Source organism: Danio rerio, chromosome 1, assembly GCF_052040795.2.
Source record: "Danio rerio strain M-AB ecotype USA chromosome 1, GRCz13ab, whole genome shotgun sequence".
In the NCBI taxonomy this organism is placed as follows: Eukaryota; Metazoa; Chordata; class Actinopteri; order Cypriniformes; family Danionidae; genus Danio; species Danio rerio.
In genome coordinates, this window is record NC_141021.1 from 60,619,998 (window position 1) to 60,640,600 (window position 20,603).

At 39.2% G+C, this 20,603-nt stretch overlaps 1 protein-coding gene across 1 annotated transcript; it reads left to right on the forward strand.

The window, feature by feature from the left end:
- Positions 1-837: 837 nt before the first annotated feature.
- On the forward strand, positions 838-15,523 carry nlrc10 (NLR family, CARD domain containing 10). The gene is made up of 9 exons (XM_087237836.1): positions 838-954; positions 2,611-2,757; positions 3,655-5,547; positions 5,664-5,837; positions 5,977-6,150; positions 9,672-9,845; positions 10,367-10,540; positions 10,980-11,026; positions 13,574-15,523. The coding sequence occupies exons 2-9, from the start codon at positions 2,636-2,638 to the stop codon at positions 14,104-14,106; spliced, it is 3,291 nt and encodes a 1,096-aa protein (XP_087093962.1). The 5' UTR covers positions 838-954; positions 2,611-2,635; the 3' UTR covers positions 14,107-15,523.
- Positions 15,524-20,603: the final 5,080 nt, after the last annotated feature.

Here is a 20,603-nt window from a genome sequence, read left to right on the forward strand (position 1 = left end):
CTCCTGCAGTGCTTTTTTCCTCATTTTTTTCTTTTTGCACGCTTCCGCCAGCATGATTTTTCACCAATAAAGAAAAGAAGATAGTTTGCCACCCTTAATGAATAAGAGGAGCTCTAAGTGCATTCATGAACACAGTAGTTGTGAATGTAAAATGTTAAATCTGTCAAGTACAAACCCAACCAGGCTACTTACAGCAAAGCAAATTAGGAAATGTACAGCTTCACATCCTCATTCTGTGTAATTAAAAACCACAAAATACAGTATTTCCCTCACCTGTGGAGACTGAGCTTACTCAAAACCAAACACAAGACTGTACTAGTTTAGTAATAATTGTCGTTATTGAAAAATGTGTGCAGAAGACCAGCATTTCAAGTCATTTTAGCCAACTTGGACCAAAAACTGTTCTTTTTTTTATTTTTATTTTGATTAATGCTTACAGTTGAATTCAGAAGTTTATACACTGTATAAAAAGGCACATAACCATTTATAAAAAGTCAGATGTTAATGTGTTTAGCTGGTCAGGCTGGAAAATGACCAGCTAAAACCAACTAAAACCAGCTTGACCAGCCTAGTTTAAGCTGGACATAGCTGGTTTTGGCTGGGCTCTCATCCTGGCTAGGCTGGTCAAGCTGGTTTTAGCTGGTCATCTTCCAGCCTGTCCAGCTAAGACCAGGCTGGAAATGACTGAAAACCAGCCTGGAAATGGCCAAAACCCCTCTAAAAACCAGCCTGGTCGACCAGCTAAAACCAGCCAACCAGCCTGGTTAAGCTGTTTTTTTTTTTTCAGTTCTTCTGTTGAGCCTGTGATGATGCTCTGCACCACTAGAGGGAGCAGCTAAGTTTAATTTTTATATCCTGTTAAAGACACCTTAAACCAGGTAAAGTGAAAGTGAAAAGGAAAAGTCGCCATTTCAATGCTTTCCTCTCAGTAAACCTGGACGGACACATTTTGTGGTAAGTTTAAATGGCCTATACTTAATGTAATCTCGTCATGTAAAATGTGCTGCTATTTATTTATTTATTTTAGTCTGCATGGGATTCAAAACGCGAATCATATAACCTGCTTTGGTATTTCTTTTTGCAAACTAGCGTTAACCAAAATGGCGGAAGTGTTTGCGTTCGACTTGTTAATAATGTTTTTATCCCGCTCTCTTTGTTTTATAAAATGTATGTACTTAAAGACACAATACTAAACATAAATTTAAGGTATATGATCTCAACAAAACCCTATATGTGAGGAGGTTTATATGAGGATTCCGGTACGTAACATCACACATTCTTATAATAGTATTCAAAAACAATTTAGTATTGTGTACTTGCATGCACAGAGATATTTTAATAAATATGCTAATGCTAGTTCTGTTGCCAAAGAGATCGAGGATTGTCGTTAAGCTTGATATTAATTAGTAGTAGTACTAGTATGTCTAAATTCGACACTACAACATCATTGTTAAAATGCATTCACATGACCACGAGTTTTAATAAGGTATTTTAATATTTTTTATGTCTAGTTTTGCATTCCATGTCACAGACTTGTGAACTTTATCTCTAAAGTAGTAAATATATATATATATATATATATATATATATATATATATATATATATATATATATATACATACATACATATAAACGTTTTCTGTATGAACAGAAATAGAAATATATTTGCTATATATAATGATGCTATAAAGATTTAATTATATTTTATCCATGTCATTTTTTCTTTTAGCATTTTTTTTTTGTAATTATTATAATAAAGAAAGCAAAATCTGCAGTCTTTTATGATGTTTGTTTTCATCTAAGGTAAAATTTTAGACAGGCCATTAATGTTTGCAAAGGCCAAAAGAAGTTATGAATAGACCGCTTCTTTTATAATGGCTTAAAGAAAGACAAAAACATAGAATATAAAGGAGCGATATCAGCGTTATGGATGTGACATTTGCAGTAAAAACTCAAAACATAAATTCATAGAGAAAGTATACGTTGACATTATATTGAAACATCTGTTTAAATTTCCCAAAACTACTCGCCAAAGAGTTATGGGTTTAGAAAAATATCAATCTGTGAACATATTTTTTTAAATGAGGAAAATAACCATGCGTTATGGATGTGACAAATAAGTCTGCGAGTTAGCAGCATACAACATGCTTTGTAGAAAACAGCAGAAAAGCATTCATACGAAGGTAAGAGCTCAGCTAGTGAGCGTGAAATGGAACAGCGTCATAATGCCCCATAGCGTTTGTTTTAAAGACGAAATGCAGCCATATGTACTTCTGACTACATAATTTGCAATCTCCAGAAATGTATATTGGTACATTTTCAGAATGTTGGGTTATTGTTTGTGAAGAAAATATATTATTTGTGTTTATGATCCACAGAACTATAGAAACTGTATAAGTTTTTAAAAAGAGTATCTGCATCAGTGCATACTCAGAATCTTTTGTATCTGGATTAGATTGGATCTAAAAAAATGTTATTGATGCATCCCTAATTTCTTTGTAATTATGGAGTGGGTAATTATTTAACTGTAGTGTAATTCACATTAAGATGTATCCTTGTGTCAGGAGAACTCTTGTGTTACTCCATATAATGTCTTCAATACTCTTTCAGTAAATGAGAGCAGGTGAACACTAAAATGAGTCAAAAGAAGAGTGAAGATGTTGATTCTGACTCTGAAATGAATTCTGTATCTCCTGGATCAGCATGTGAATCTTTAAAAAGTGATTGGTCTATGGAGAAAACTCCTCCTAACCTTGGGTAAGTTATTTTCAGCATTGACAGAAGAGTTTGTCTGAAATAAAGGCACTTTTCACAATGAGTAAAAAGCCAACTAATTTCTATTAATGCAGCTCTTGTCTCTATTAATAGTTACATTAACAAATCTCTGTATTAATTCTGCAATCTGTAAACTAAATAACTGTTTCAACTTAGTATTGCAGGATTCATCACATGATTTTGAAATGTTCTTCACTTATTAATGAATAAACTAATCTATAGAGTATTACTATAGAGTATTGGCCGGCAGCTAGCTCTCTGCAACTCTCACATGGTCGCCCACTGAAGCTAAGCAGGGCTGCGCCCGGTCAGTACCTGGATGGGAGACCACTTGGGAAAGCTAGGCTGCTGCTGGAAGTGGTGTTAGTGAGGCCAGCAGGGGGCGCCCAACCTGCGGTCTGTGTGGGTCCTAATGCCCCAGTATAGTGACGGGGACTCTATACTGCTCAGTGAGCGCCGTCTTTCAGATAAGACGTTAAACCGAGGTCCTGACTCTGTGGTCGTTAAAAATCCCAGGATGTCCTTCGAAAAAGAGTAGGGGTTTAACCCCGGCATCCTGGCCAAATCTGCCCACTGGCCTCTGTCCATCATGGCCTCCTAACCATCCCCATATCATGATTGGCATATCATCACTCTGTCTCCTCTCCACCAATCAGCTGGTGTGTGGTGTGCGGTCTGGCGCAAAATGGCTGCCGTCGCGTCATCCAGGTGGATGCTGCACACTGGTGGTGGATGAGGAGACCCCCCCCCCATTGTGTAAAGCGCTTTGAGTGCCCAGAAAAGCTCTATATAAATGTAACGAATTATTATTATTATTATTATAAAGCTTAATAGTAAGTGTGTGTAAAATGTTTTAAATTGCTCTTATGTAATCATCAGCGACAGAAAAAGACAGAGATCACAGTCTCCAGAACCAAGTGATGTCTCTAAAAAGAAAAGCAGACCGATGACCCCACCGTCAGACTTCAGTGATGATGAACCAGTGACATTTGACTCTGTGCTGAAAATAAAATTACAAAAAATTAAAGACCAGCACAAAACCAGCATGAAGAACAAGTATGAGAAAATATTTGAAGGAAACAAACTCAATCAGAATGAAACCCTCCTGAACCGCATCTACACCCAGCTGTACATCATAGAGGGAGAGAGTGAAGGAGTGAATGAAGAACATGAGGTTTTACAGATGGAGAAAACAGCCAGAACAAAACACTCCCAACACACTCCAATCTACTGCAATGACATCTTTAAAGAGGAGAAAGAGCAAATCAAGACTGTTCTTACTAAAGGCATCGCTGGAATCGGAAAAACCGTCTCTGTGCAGAAGTTCATTCTGGACTGGGCCGAGGGAAAAGCCAATCAGGATGTAGATTTCATGTTTGTGCTTCCATTTCGAGAGCTGAACTTGATCAGAGATCATCAGTACAGTCTCCACACACTTCTGCTGGACTTTCATCCTGAACTTGAAGATCTGGAGCCCAAGATTTATGAGGAGTGTAAAGTTGTGTTCATCTTTGATGGTCTGGATGAAAGCAGAATCACACTGATGTTTTCAGACGCTCCGCAAGTTTGTGATGTGACTGAGACTTCATCAGTGGCTGTGTTGATGTCAAAGCTGATGGAAGGAGAGCTGCTTCCCTCTGCTCTCATCTGGATCACCTCCAGACCAGCAGCAGCCAATCAGATCCCCTCCAAATACATCAAGCGTCTGACAGAAATTCAGGGATTCACTGAGCCTCAGAAGGAGGAATATTTCAGGAAGAGAATCAGTGAGCAGCATCAAGCCAGCAGAATCATCTCACACATCAGAAGAGCAAGAAGCCTCCACATCATGTGCCACATACCCGTCTTCTGCTGGATCTCATCCACTGTGCTTCAGAAGCTCCTGGAAGAAGATCAGAGTGCAGAAATCCCTCAAACTCTGACTGAAATGTACATCCACTTCCTGCTGATTCAGATCAACATGAGGAATCAGAAGTATGAAGAGAGAGATCCAGAGAAACTCCTGCAGTCCAACAGAGAAGTGATTGTCAAACTTGCTGAAGTGGCTTTCAGACAGCTGATGAAGGGCAATGTGATGTTCTATGAGGAGGACCTGATTGAGAGCGGCGTAGACGTCTCTGACGCCTCAGTGTATTCTGGGATTTGCACTGAGATCTTTAAGGAGGAATCTGTGATTCAGCAGAGGAAAGTCTACAGCTTCATCCATCTGAGCTTCCAGGAGTTTCTGGCTGCATTATATGTGTTTTACCATTATGTAATGAAAAATGTGGACACATTGGGTTTTTTCGATGTTATACATAATCTCCATAGAGAAATGATAGAAAAAGCCTGTGAGAATAAAAACGGCCATCTGGATCTGTTCCTGCGGTTCCTGCTGGGCGTCTCACTGGAGTCCAATCAAAGACTCCTACAGGATCTACTGACACACACAGAGAAGAGCTCAGAGAGCATCAGAAAAACAATTACTTATGTTATAGACAAAATTAAAAACATAAGAAGTGCTCCATGCAGTCTCTCCACTGAAAGATCCATCAATCTGTTCCTCTGTCTGTTGGAAGTAAAAGATCAGACCCTGTCCAGAGAGATTCAGGAGTTTTTAAAAATGAGTAAAATATCAAAAACTGATCTCTCTCCTGCTCACTGCTCAACAATCGCCTACATGCTTCAGATGTCAGAGGAGGTGCTGGATGAGCTGGAACTTAAGAAATACAACACATCAGATGAGGGCAGGAGAAGACTGATACCAGCCGTCAGCAACTGCACAAGAGCTCTGTGAGTTATGGCACACTAACACTGTAAATTTTGCTACTTTTCATATTACAAAAATGCCGTTGGATTGTATTATTTTTGTTAATAAGAAAAATATTACTGTTTATGTTGTCCTCTAGGCTGGATGGCTGTAATCTCTCTGCTCAGGATTGTGAAATTGTGTCGTCAGTTCTTCAATCCTCAAACTGTGTCCTGAGAGAGCTGGACCTGAGTAACAATGACCTGCAGGATTCAGGAGTGAAGCTGTTCTCTGATGGACTGAAGAGTCCAAACTGTCAGCTGGAGATACTGAGGTAAATGATTTATGGTATTTTAAAAAATATGTTAGAATAAATTGCCATCCAGCTTGTTACCGAACCTGGCATTTACTATAGATGAAATACTATGACTACTACATTGTGAATAATTCTTTCCCCACTTTGTTCTGTTCAGATTAGTGCTCTGTAATCTCTCTGCTCAGGATTGTGAAATTGTGTCGTCAGTTCTGCAATCCTCAAACTGTGTCCTGAGAGAGCTGGACCTGAGTAACAATGACCTGCAGGATTCAGGAGTGAAGCTGCTCTCTGATGGACTGAAGAGTCCAAACTGTCAGCTGGAGATACTGAGGTAATAAGCACATATAAAGCATAACATACAGTCAGGTGGTAATAAACATAAATAAATATATTTAAATATAATATATAACTTTATCTATTGTATTTATTAAAGAGTTTACTGACAACAATGGATATGATGTGCAGATCTAGATTATATAGTCTTTCCTTATCTTGAGGTTTGTATGAAGACCAGGTACATTGAACACTGAGGTTCTCCCTGAGGATATCAGTAACAACTAAGAGACAACATGGAGAACAGAGAAGTTAAATGAGGAATAACCCAGGAGTGAGTCATGTGTGTAAAAAGTTGACCAGACACTATTACACCAGGGAGTGCACCAGTATTGTGAATCAAAAGTCAGGTGAACGTGAGTGTTGAGATTCCCGTGGGGGCATGATAGCTGGTGAATGTTACCCTCTCTTCCAGTTGTGACTCCTGACACCCTTTTGCGATGCCAAGGACAATCACAACCTCTAGGAGTGACAATTGGATTGTGTATGATGGAATTCTTTCAGGAGTGCTGGGCCTATCATTACAAAGAATAAATGTTCTCTCCTCATAACCTTCCATATCTATAAGGTATTCTAATCAGGAGGCCCAGCATCAGGAATCCAGCTTTAGCACTTTTTAGCACTGTGTGCATTGCTTCTTTTGTGTTAAATAGCTGAATGCTTCCTCAAGCTTTCCCACAGGCAAATGTCTTGGTGTCGTGAATATGTCACAGAGTGAGCTAATATGGATGTACCTGGTGATCCCTTTCTTTGGCTCTCGGCAAAGGCGGTCGCTCTTTCTCCCTGTCCGTCCCATATCTCTCCTTGCTAGTACCTCTTGTCTCATCTTATTCTATCTCTGAGGCTCTCTGTGCCCTGCTATCCTAACAAAAAAGGAATTATGGATTTGATCAACTGGTCTCTGAATGCAATTGACACCATCTTCTCGACGAGAAGTTTAGGCTCCGGAGAGCCCAGTTATCCTGCGTGGACGTTCGCAGCTGGATACATGATGGACGGGTGGCTGCTCTGTCTCTGGAGGATATTGAAGATATTTACCTATTCGCTGGCCGGCTTGATTGAAACGCATATGGGTAGGGTGGGAAATCAGACTATGGTCCTAGACCGCAAATTGGAAAACATTGAGGTGAAATTAGCGGTTATGCAACAAGATTAAGCCAGATCAGGAGACGCGTGATGGATATTAAATATCTGTGAAATTGGCAGATATTGACCTAAAGTTGAAGTATTTTTCCTACTGTTTGCTGCTCTCTTCTTTCTCCTGCCAGATGGCCTCAGCTAGAGGATAACAACTCTCCTGGATAACAAAATAAGGAGACGCTCTGAAATTCCTGCTCTTTGCAAAGGACACCTGCTGGACTATACAGGCTCACACACACACACACAATCATATCTACAGATAAACACTCACCACCGATCCCCTAATCCAAACGCCTTTGTGTGCTTTCAACCACGAGGGGAGTGGGCGGGACTGCGACCGGTGCCTCCATGGCTGCAGGACCAGTTGGCTGCCCGTACTCATCAGATTGTTTCCATATCTTCTGTTCCCATCCCCTGTGTCAATGTCTTGCCGGTGTGCTTATGCTAAGATTGGGCTGTTTTTCCCCTTGTTCTCATTTTGCCATAATTAAGAGCAATCGGAGAGTATGTTTTTTTGGCCTAACTTTTCAGATGTATCTTTCCTTTCTAAATTCTACCTCCTGTGACCTGTCTTCCCCTGAAAATTGTGATGTTTGTGTATGGTCGGGGGGTTCAATTTCACTATACGAAGGTGTATGTGACAAATAAAGGCCTGATTTGATTTGATTTGAGGTCATTGGTCATACTGTGCCACCAGTAACTCAATTGGATTAGTGAGAGGGTCGGTAAGCTCCCTAGGTGTCAGAGCCCAAATTTTAAGAACTGTGCTTAGAAGGTGGTGGTGACATGAAGATGGTATGTAGGTCCTTCCTTCTGGTCATTCTAGCAGAGCAGGCTTGTAAGGGTTGTGGCACATATATCCTAGTCCATACTCCTTTTGATGGGACTGATAGTGGTTGAGGGGACTATGGGTTCAGGATTGGTGGGATAATTTTGATAGTACATTCTGGAGAGAGGCCCAGATTTCTCATTCTTAAAGCCATGACAATAAATGATGAGATAGTCAAATCCCAATACCCAGTTGGTGGAAGCATCAATCTCAATAGTTAAAGAGAGCTGTGAGACTGGATGGTGTAATAAAAAGAGGCAGTGCTAAAAGTCTTCTTAAGGTCAAGAACAAAGTATTTGTGGCAGTGGAGTTGAGAAGAGGGGTTTGGGTTTACCTTGTGGAAAAGAAGTGAGATGGCAGTGATTAGACTGAAATTCTTAATAAATCAGTAATAGAATCTTAAGAAAGCTTTTTCACAGTAGAGAATTGTGGCCAATGCTTGATTGCTTTCATCCTTCCCTGGTCCATTTTAACACAGGCTGTGTTGATGACATACTATATCACAGAACCTGGGCAGAGCACTGATGGATCTTAGACGTCTTCATCTTCGAATGTGAACAAGGTTGTACATGGTCCAGATTGGAAAAGATGTGAGCTTCTCAAAGTTCTTCCAGATCTTCCATTACCAGAGAAAGTAGATAGAGGAGTTGCATGGTAAATCTTGAAGACAGAGACTTTTTTTGCTCCAGCTAATGACATCATAGGGGTTCAACAGAACAGATGGGATATATTGAGAGAGCACAGGGTGCCCCAGGATGATGTTGACGGTGGAGTTTTCATGTACCAGAATCGAAATTTCCTCTCGATGGAATGATCCAAATACTAGTGTAAATGGCAGGGGCACAGAACTTCACCTTTCCATGTCTTAAGTGCTTTTCCTTGAATTGTTTGAACTGCAAGTTTATATTTAAGTCTTTCACTGGACAGATCAGCGTTAGACATTTTGAGAGATGTAGTCACTAGAGGAATCTAAGTCAACAAGAGCAGAGACACATAGTGTTGATGTGGGGATGAGTAGTTTTACTGGTAACTGACAGAGGTTATTTCAGTTTTTATGTAGACTGTATTTACTGGACGCAGAGTTTTTATGGCATACTGTCTGATTAAATGGCCAGTATTTCCATGGTAGAGACATGCACTTGTCACCATGTCTTGAAGAGCTGAGTGGAGTAAAAATACATCTGTCCTAATTTTGGGTAGTGGATGAGGAGCGGTTTCAAATACATAGTAGTCTGCTAATATTTGGAAAACTAAAGCAAGGCCTCCTGGCCCAATATATCATCAAATATGGCTATATCAATTCTGATATTAGTGTTTATTCTTTGATAAGCATTCAGCAGTGAAGTTTTAATCCACCTGCTAGCTTGCTACCAAAGTATAGACCTGTAGGATGTAGACGATGACTTAATTTAGCCTCTAGTAGATCTTTACCAGTCTTGTCTGACAGTGTCAATGTTACTACATAAAAAATTCTACACATATTTGCAATCGGAATCTTAGTCTTGGAATTTGTATTAAATGTATTTCTGTTACTTCTCCATTCTGTGTAGATTGGCCTTGTGTGATCTTACAACTCAGGATTGTGAAATTGTGTCGTCAGTTCTTCAATCCTCAAACTGTGTCCTGAGAGAGCTGGACCTGAGTAACAATGACCTGCAGGATTCAGGAGTGAAGCTGCTCTCTGATGGACTGAAGAGTCCAAACTGTCAGCTGGAGATACTGAGGTGGGATTTCAGCATTGACTACAAACATGACTTGCATGTCAGACTGTAAGAAGGGGTCAACCGATTTACCACTTCCATTGGTTCTTGGTTTGACATTGTCCTAAAAGAAGCCACATCACAGGAAAGTGTCTGAAATCTCCTGACCCTACTTGAACTTAATTTTAGGAAGCATTTTATTACAACTGCCATTAAGTAGCAGTTGTGAACATATCAAACTAACAAAAACAGGCCACAGATTTTAGCCAATGATCACAGGAATCTTTTACGATTTAACCATTTTTTTTTTCCATACCACCAGGTCATGGCCAAAATCGCACAGTGTGAGCCGGTCTTAAATTATATATGTTAAATGCAGAGCACAGCCTCCAAGTACATTTTACCAGGAAGGGTCCATGATTTCAGGAATCAAAATTCCCTTGAACTTTTGACATATAAGAGATCAAAGTAATAGACCTAAGTGGATTTCAGAGGAAAAAAAGACTACTTTAAAACAACCATGCTCCTGTTCTCTGTCTCTGCAGGTTGTCTGGCTGTATGGTGACAGAGGAAGGCTGTGGTTTTCTATCTTCAGCTCTGAGTTCAAACCCCTCACACCTGAGAGAGCTGGATCTGAGCTACAATCACCCAGGACAATCAGGAGTCCAGCTGCTCCAACACTCACTGGAGGATCCACACTACACACTGCAGAAACTCAAGTATGTACAGCATGTTTACATCTATTTGCATGGTCTGCTTCTTAACCCAATGTTGAAAATGAGTGTGAGTGTGTCCTATTATACTGTAGCAAGCAGAACTTAAAACTGGTCACAGTGTAAACACAGAATCATCTGTATTTACCTGTTTTATCCAACTTTTATAGGAACTAAATAGTGACTCCATCATATGGTATCAGATCAAATAAGGTACTTTAAAACTGCAGCTACTAAAAATGGTCGCACTGTATCAAGATTGCAAAATCTGAGTTGTGATTTAACCATGACTAAATTCTTCCTGAAATTCTGCTTAATCTGTTCAGCCGTTGTAAAAAAATCACTCCAGTGTCCAGGAGTGATCAACCTGTGTGTTTAACTGAATGTGAATATTTGGGAACTGTTTTATATTTTTGTCTTTCTTTATGACATTTTTTCTTCACAGTGTGAAGCATGGTGGAGATATAAGGATAAGAGCTGGACTGCAAAAATGTAGGTGTACTTGATTTAAATGCTGAAATCTTTTTCCATCTATGCGGGAACTGAGAGAGAGTTAGTTATAAAGCTTATTTACTTGACATGTTTGTTTGTTTGGGTAATGTAGTTTAGCATCTTTTTGAAATCCCTTAATCATTGAAATCCCTTATCCAGTACAGAACTATACAATTGGCAAACAAGTAGCGTATTGTGAAACGCCATCTGTAAAATACATCTAGAATACAATACTGTTGAACAACAGACCCAATGTCTGAAATTATGCATGTATTCCGTGTATTACTAGAAACCTGAACTCTATACATTACTAAATTCTTATTAGCCCATTTTTTGGCTGTTCTGACAGTAGTCTATTTGATTTTAAATGATCGTTCCATTGACTTAACCACAAATAAGATGTTAATTATCCATTAGTTTTTATTCATTTCTTAACATTTAGAAGCAATACATGAACCAAATATCAAAATAGAGGGAAGAAGCAGTAAGTGTTGTGTAAAGAAATGTGTGCTTTTACCTGCAGGATTTTGTTGGCAGAAGTGAACAATAACAGATTTCTTGCAGGAGCAGAACTGGAAAACCTAAATGCTTGCTAGTTATTGAGATGGCTGTTATACTCAAGGTTATGAATATTAACCTAGTTAACGAATTAAATGTATTACATTGCAAAAAATACAAAAAAATTACTAGAACAGTGTTACATATTTTTACACAGCAATTTTTTAGTATGTGTACTTAGTGCATCCGGAAAGTATTGATAGCGCTTCACTTTTTTCTCATTTTTTATGTCACAGGATTATTCCAAAATTGATTAAATTCATTGATTTCCTCAACATTCTGCACACAATCCCACATAATGACAATGTGAAAAAAAGAGTTTTTTTAATTATTGCAAATTTCTTAAAAATAAAAAACCTTAGAAATCACCTGTACATCAGTATTCACAGCGTTTGCCATGAAGCTCTACATTGAGCTCAGCTACATTCTGCTTCCACTGATTATTCTTGAGATGTTTCAGCAGCTTCATTGGAGTTCACCTGTATTCAATTCAGTTGATTGGACGCGATCTGAAAGGCATAAACCTGTCGATATAAGAGCCCAGGGTTGACAGTGCATGTCAAAGCAAAAACCAAGCATGAAGACAAAGGAATTGTCTGTAGACCTCCGAGACAGTGTTATCGCCAGGCACAAGGCTGGGGAAGCTTACAGAAACATTTCTGCTGCTCTGAAAGTTTCAATGAGCACAGCGGCCTCCATCATCCGCTAGTGGAAGATGTTCAACCAGCAGGACTCTTCCTAGAGCTGGCCGGCCATCTAAGCTGAGTGATCGGGGGAGAAGGGCTTTAATCAGGAAGGTGATCAATAACCCGATGGTCACTCTGTCTGAGCTCCAGCGTTCTTCTGTGGAGAGAGGAGAACCTTACAGAAGGACAACCATCTGTGCAGCAATCCACCAATCAGGCATCTGTATGGTAAAGTGGCCAGACGGAAGACACTCCCCGCCTGGAGTTCACCATCTGAAGGACTCTCAGAGCATCAGAAACTAAACTCTCTGCTCTGATGAGACTCAAACTGAACTGTTTGGAGTGAACGCCAGGCGTTACGTTTGGAGAAAAGCAGGCGGCGCTCATCATCAGGCTAACAGCATCCCTACAGTGCAGCATGGTGGTGTTGGCATCATGCTGTGGGGATGTGTTTCAGCAGCAGGAACTGGAAGACTAGTCAGGATAGAGGGAAAGATGAATGCAGCGATGTACAGAGACATCCTGAATGAAGACCTGCACAAGAGTGCTCTCCACCTCAGACTGGGGCGACGCTTCATCTTCCAGCAGGACAATGACCCAAAGCACACCGCCAACACATCAATGGAGTAGCTTCACAACAGCTCAGTGAATGTCCTTGAGTGGCCCAGCCAGAGCCCAGACCTAAATCCTATTGAACATCTCTAGAGAGAACTGAACATGGCTGTACACTGTCGCTTCCCATCCAACCTGATCGAGCTCGAGAGTAAATGCAAAGAGGAATGGGCAAACATTCCCAAATACAGGTGTGCCATGCTTGTGGCGTAATATTCAGAAAGACTAGAGGCTGTAATCACTGCCAAAGGAGCATCAACAAAGTACTGATCAAAGGCTGTGAGTACTGATGTACTGTTGATGTGGAAAAAGTGAAGCACTATTAATACTTTCCAGATGCACTGCATGTCTCTTAGTTGTTGGTATGCAGAATTCAAAATTGGAATATGTAGAAAAAGCATATCATGGATTTTATTATTATTGTTGCATTGTAAATTTTGTATTACAAGACTGGGATCTCCAGCAATGAAGGCACGTCCACTCCGATATGCATTGATGCTCATGCATGAGCATGTTTTAGTGGACAAAAGTAGCCTACTTTGGATTCTTATGGTGGTAACATGTTGCTGTTGTGTCATCGCTCATTTTGTAACCCATGTCTAATTGAACAGCTTTGATCTAGTATCTTAAACAATGACAGAGTAGTGTGCGCAATGGTTGAACATTTTCTTCTCTAATCTTACATGTTTAGATGCCTGTTTTCTCACACTGGATTCAAACACAGCAAATGCTCATCTGATTCTGTCTGAGGAGAACAGGACGGTGACACATGTGAGTAACGAACAGGCATATCCTGATCATCCAGACAGGTTTAAGGATTATCCACAGATTCTATGTGGAGAGAGTCTGACCGGGCGCTGTTACTGGGAGGCGGAATGGAGCGGGAGGGAGGCTGATATAGCTGTTACCTACAAGGGAATCAGCAGGAAAGGAAAAAGCAATGAATGTGTTTTTGGCTACAATGAAAATTCCTGGAGGCTGGAGTGCACTGAGAAGCAGTTCACTTTATGGCACAAGTTCAAGAGCACAATTTTACCAGCTTCTTCACCTCGGTCTAACAGAGTAGGAGTGTATGTGGACGTGCCGTCTGGTTCTCTGTCCTTCTACAGTGTCTCTGACACACACACACTCACACACTTACACACATTCAACACCACATTCACTGATGCAATCCATGCTGGATTCAGCCTGTTTGATTCTTCTCTTAGTCTTTGTCAGATTTAATAAAAAAACTACATGCTAATATACATTTAAAGGGATAGTTTACAAAAAACTATTAACTCATCATTTTTTACTTTCCCTCATTTGAGCTCTTTTCCCTTGGTTAAACACAAATAATATATTTTAAAGAAAGCTGGTTGCTGGCACTCATTAACTTCCATAGTAGAAACAAAAATGGAAGTCAATGGCTGTTTTTTATAGCATTTTTCTAAATATCTTCTTTTGTGTACAACAGAAAGAAACTCAGAACAAGTGAAATGATAGAAAAACATGACAATTTTCCTTTTTGGCAGAACTGTGTCTTTAAACAGTGCATAATTGTAATATTACTATACACAAACTATATTTAAAACCAGAGAGGGATTGTTACTATACACCTCAAGTGGAAATGTCTTTATTTATAGCACTATATGTATTTAATATATTGGTATCACTTTATTTTGATGGTCTCTTTTGCACATTCTGTGGATTATACCTTACATTGCAGCCTCATGCCAAGTAAATGCCATGCCAAGCTGATTAGAGTATCAGTAGATTACCTGTTTAATATCTTTATCTTTACAAGTACATCATCTTCTGCTAACTATAACTTCACTTTCTACTAATACTGACATATTTTGACTGACATTTGTACAAATCATGCTGATACTAAAGATTATAGTAGTGAGAGTAAAGCATGAGTGTGTTTGTGACAAAACACTGGAGTTTTAGTTGCCACTTGCCATTTAGTTTATAATATTATTGAAGGATTACATGGTACTCTGATATTAAAATGTTTGTTGTTGTTGTGTAATCCACATACTAATTCACAGACACTGCAGATGGTAAAAGATGTTTCCTGGCTGTTCAGGTATCTGCTCTGTTGTTTTAAGTACACTTGACTGAGTCACCGGTGATAATGTGAAGACTAAAACAAGCACTGAGTTCTTCATTTGCTGTGATCCTACAAAAGCTGTAGATATCAACATTCAGGATTCGCAGACTCAGTGATCAGTGTGTTTTCTCAGCTCATTCAATGATGCTGATGAAATTATCTGTAAATGACTGATATTATTAAAGATCAATCTTGACAAAACATATATGGAATATCTATGCATTTATTAATGTTTTGTTTACCACCATTTTCTAATGTTGCATAGCAGTAAATGTTAGCTAAAATTACAATTCTGAGGAGTTCTTCTGTTTGATATTGCTTTATTGCACTTTATGTTACAATAGATTTTTTTTGTTTGTATATTTATCCACCCACACCCTGTATTTAGGATGCTGGAACTTTTTCTCTGGTGAAGTAAATATGTGCTTTGAGACCTTAACTTGACTTTGTGTTGCATGAGTTAAAAATAATATTTGAGCTTAAGATAATGTGATATTTATGTAATTGCTTAGTTTTAATTTAATAAATTGGACATTATAAATCACATTTACAGTCAAGTATCTTTTTTCATGTTTAACTGCACATATAAATGTAACTCTTATATAAAGAAGTTAATTGAACTGAAATTGCACTTGTGGTTTTAGGTTCATTTTAAATAGTTTTATTATGAGGTTTGAATAAGAGTTGATGCAAACTTTGCAAACATTAAACTCAGCACTGGACGAGTTCTGCTCACTCTAATAAACTAGAAACTAAACTAAATAAATAAACTAATAAAAAATGTGTTCGCAATGTAAAAACTAAACTAAAACAAACCCATTTATGAAACAAACTAAACTGAAAATTTGAGCAAATTAAAAATAGTATTAAAATAATAAAAACTCATTTGAAGAAATAATAAACTACAATAAACTACAATAAACTTGCTTTATAGTTCAGATGAAGGCCTGAGAGATTCAGGTAGGGGGTTTTGATTAAACACTGGGATAAGCAGAACTGGAGTGATTTATTCTCTTCCTATAAAGAAGTGCAATGCATTGAAATATATAGTTGAAGTCAGAATTATAAGACCCCCTGTTTATCTTTTCCCCAATTTCTGTTTAATGTAGACCAGGTTTTTTTTAAACACATTTCTACACGTAACAGTGTTAATAACTCATCTCTAATAACTGATGTATTTTATCTTTGTCATGATGACAGTAATTAATATTAGACTAGATAATCTTCAAGACACTTCTATACAGCTTAAAGTGACATTTAAAGTCTTCACTAGGTTAATTAGGGTAAAGTTAGGGAAATTAGGCAAGTGGTTTGTTCTGTAGACTATCCAAAACTAATATTGCTTAAGGGGGCTAATAATAATGACCTTAAAATGGCTTTAAAACAATTAAAAAATGTTTTTATTCTAGCCGAAATAAAACAAATAAGACTTTCTCCAGAAGAACAAATAATATAGGAAATACTGTGAAAATTCCTGAATCTGTTAAACATCATTTGGAAAGTAAAAAGAAAATGAAAACTCAAAGGGCTAACAAATCTGACTTCAACTGTATGCGAAACATTGTTGATTACATTGTAATATAATTTGATAATATATTTTCCAAATGATTCAGGAATTGAATCATTCAGGAAATGTTCACAGTATGTCTGATAATATTTGTTCTTCTGGAGAAAGTCTTATTTGTTTTATTTCGGCTAGAATAAAAGCAGTTTTTAATTTTTTTAAGGTCAATAGTATTAGTCCCCTTAAGCTTTTTTTTTTCTGATAATCTACAGAACAAACCATCATTATACAATGACTTGCCTAATTACCCTAACCTGCCTAATTACCCTAGTGAAGCCTTGAAATGTCACTTTAAGCTGTATAGAAGTGTCTTGAAGAATATCTAGTCTAATATTATTTACTGTCATCATGACAGAGAGAAAATAAATCAGTTATTAGAGATGAGTTATTAACACTATTATGATTAGAAATGTGTTGAGAAAATCTGCTCTCCGTTACACATAAATTGGGGGAAAAATAAACAGGGGCAAATAATTGAGCAGGGCTAATAATTATGACTTCAACTGTATATGTGACAGTATATTTCATGTTTCTTGTCATTTAAGCCTGTAAAATATTATACATGACCTGAAATTTAACACATATGCACAGCACCTGAAGAAAAAAAAAAGATTTAAAAAAGGGCAATAATTCCATATTCAAAAATGTTTTTACATTAATATATGTGTGCGATTAGTCAGTACCAAAGCCAAAACTAGAAATAATATAAAAACTAAAAATATTAAGACCAGAGTTCAAACACCCAAATTAATATGTTGGGAAAAAATATGAAATAAAAAAATGTATTAAGTGGGGAAAGACAAACATAAAAATATCAAATTTATTTATTTATTTTTGCAATAACTCATTTAAATGCATTATCTTTCTAAACATGTTTGGTAACCCACACTTAATTTAATATATATATATATATATATATATATATATATATATATATATATATATATATATATATAATAACTGTTTAATAAAACTGTTGTGTTTATATGCACCTAAACGTGTTCACAATATTCACCGACTTTAAAATATTCCTTTTCAAAAAGGTGTCAAAGTCAAAGTCAAAGTCAGCTTTATTGTCAATTCAGCCACATGTACAAGACATACAGAGAATCGAAATTGCGTTACTCTCAGACCCAAGGTGCTTAACATTAATATAAAATATATATATAAAAAATAGTAGGGTTTAAGAAAAAAAGAAAATTTAGAAAATTTACAGTATATACACATTGCACATAAATGTAGTCTAAGAAATATACATATGTAATAAAAAAATTGTAAACAATACAGTGACATTAAGGGCATATAGCAATGAGTGCAAAGTAAACCAGAGTTGTGCAGATAAAAAACAGTATAGTGCAAAAAGAACTTGTAAACATGATAATTGTGATAAAGTGACAGTGACATATTGGGAGGTAGTATATGTGTCTGCATAAAGTGACCAGTGCAGATGAGTGTGTGTGTGTGTCAGAGTCCAGAGGTGCGAGGGGAGGAGGTGCGTGGGGAGGGAGCGGGGAGCAGAGCTGGGAGAGAGTTCAGCTTCCTGACAGCCTGATGGATGAAGCTGTCTTTCAGTCTGTTGGTCCTGGCCTGGAGACTGCGCAGTCTCCTCCCTGATGGCAGCAGACTGAAGAAGCTGTGCATTGGGTGGGTGGCATCTGCTGTTATGCAGAGGGCTTTACGGGTAAGACGTGTGCTGTAAATGTCCTGAAGGGAGGGGAGAGAGACACCAATGATCTTCTCAGCTGTTCTCACTATGCGTTGAAGTGTTTTCCTGCAGGATGCATTGCAGGTTCCAAACCACACAGTGATGCAGCTGGTCAGGATGCTCTCAATAGTGCCTCTGTAGAAGGTGTACATGATTGGGGCTGGTGCTCTTGCTCTTTTGAGTTTGCGGAGGAAGTAGAGACGCTGCTGTGATTTTTTGGCCAGTGCAGTGGAGTTTTTGGTCCAGGAGAGATCCTCAGTGATGTGTACACCCAGGAACTTGGTGCTGCTCACACGCTCCACAGTCGCACCGTTGATGGTCAGGGGAGCATGGAGAGTGTGCTCTTTCCTGAAGTCAACAACAATCTCTTTCGTCTTCTCCACATTCAAAAAGAGATTGTTGTCTCTGCACCACTCGGCCAGACGGCTCACCTCACTTCTGTAGTTTTCCTCATCGTTTTTGTTGATGAGACCCACCACAGTTGTGTCATCCGCAAACTTGATGAACAGATTGGAGTTGTGTGATGGTGCACAGTCATGAGTGAGCAGGGTGAAGAGGATAGGGCTCAGAACACATCCCTGAGGGGCCCCAGTGTTTAAAGTGATGGTGCTCGATGTGTTACTGCCGGCCCGTACTGCTTGTGGTCTTCCAGTGAGAAAATCCAGCAGCCAGTTACACAGAGAGGTGTTTAGCCCCAGCTGGAGCAGTTTTTGAGAGAGCTGTTGGGGGATGATAGTGTTGAATGCTGAACTGAAGTCTATGAACAGCATACGGACGCAGGAGTCTTTTTTGTCCAGATGTGTGAGTGCTGTGTGAAGTGCAGTGGAGATGGCATCATCAGCCGAGCGGTTGGGCCGATAAGCAAATTGAAACGGGTCCAGGGAGGGGGGGAGGACAGACTTGATGTGCTGCATAACAAGCCGTTCAAAGCACTTCATGATGATAGGAGTCAGTGCAATTGGACGGTAGTCATTAAAGCAGGAGGGAGATGAGTTTTTTGGGACCGGAATGATGGTAGTGGCTTTAAAACAGGTGGGGACAACAGCCTGGGTTAGAGAGATGTTAAAAATGTCTGTGAAGACATTAGTGAGTTCTGATGCACAGTCTCTCAGTACACGACCTGGGATGTTGTCAGGGCCCGGAGCTTTGCGTGCGTTAATCCTGCTGAGAGACCTCCTCACACTGTCCGGAGACAGAGTCATCACCTGGTCACCAGGGGGAGGTGGCATCTTCTGTGCAATGGTGCTGTTTTGTACCTCAAAACGAGCGAAGAATTTGTTTAGCTCGTTCAGCAGGGGGATGGAGCTGTCACATGTCTGTGGTTGGGGTTTGTAGTCTGTGATGGACTGTATTCCTCTCCACAGACTCCGTGTGTCCCTGCTGTCATTAAAGCGATGGGCTATACCTCTGGAGTACTGTCTCTTAGCTTCTCTGATGCCACGGGAAAGGTTGGCTCTAGCTGACTTTAGGCTCGCCTCATCTCCAGCTCTAAAGGCAGTGTTCCTAGCCTTCAGGAGGTTGAAGACCTCTCCTGTTAGCCATGGCTTCTGATTGGGACGGACTGTGATGGTTTTGGTGACTGTTACATCCTCAGTGCATTTGTTTATGTAGGCTGTAACAGTCTCAGCATACTCCTGGAGGTCAGTGGTGTTGTTGTAAGTGGCAGCCTGTTTAAACATATCCCAGTCTGTGGTATTGAAGCAGTCTTGTAAAGCCTCTGAAGAACCTTCTGGCCACACTTGTATCTCCTTGCAAACCGGTTTGGTGACTTTAACGATCGGTCTGTAAGCAGGCATTAGCATGACAGTTAAGTGGTCTGAGGCACCAAGGTGGGGGAGGGGGAGGGCTTTGTAAGCTCCTCTCTGTGTGGTGTAAACAAAGTCCAGTGTGTTATTGCCCCGTGTTGGAAAGTCTATGTGTTGTTGTATTTTTGGAAACACACTCTTAAGGTCTGCATGGTTAAAGTCCCCTGCCAGGATGAGAAAAGCATCGGGGTGGCCTGTCTGCTGCTCACTAATGTGCAGGTACAGGTGCAGGTACAGGTCATTTAGTGCCTCACTCCTGTTGTTTGCATTGGAGCTGGGAGGGATGTAAACATGAGTGTGTACTCATTTATGCTGAGCGTATATTTAAATTCATGAAAATAGATGAAAATAGATGTATAACTCGTATATTTAAATCTATGTGCCTTTTTCCGAATGGGTCTTCTCTCAGTGTGTTTTTAATCTTCAGCTTTGATTTCTTTCTACTGGTGTGCTGAATGAATGTTGTTGGAGTACAGGTAAAACATAACTTGAATGACGCTCTGCGCCACAGACTGGGCTTGCTTTCCCTGCTAGTTACACGAAAAGACGGCA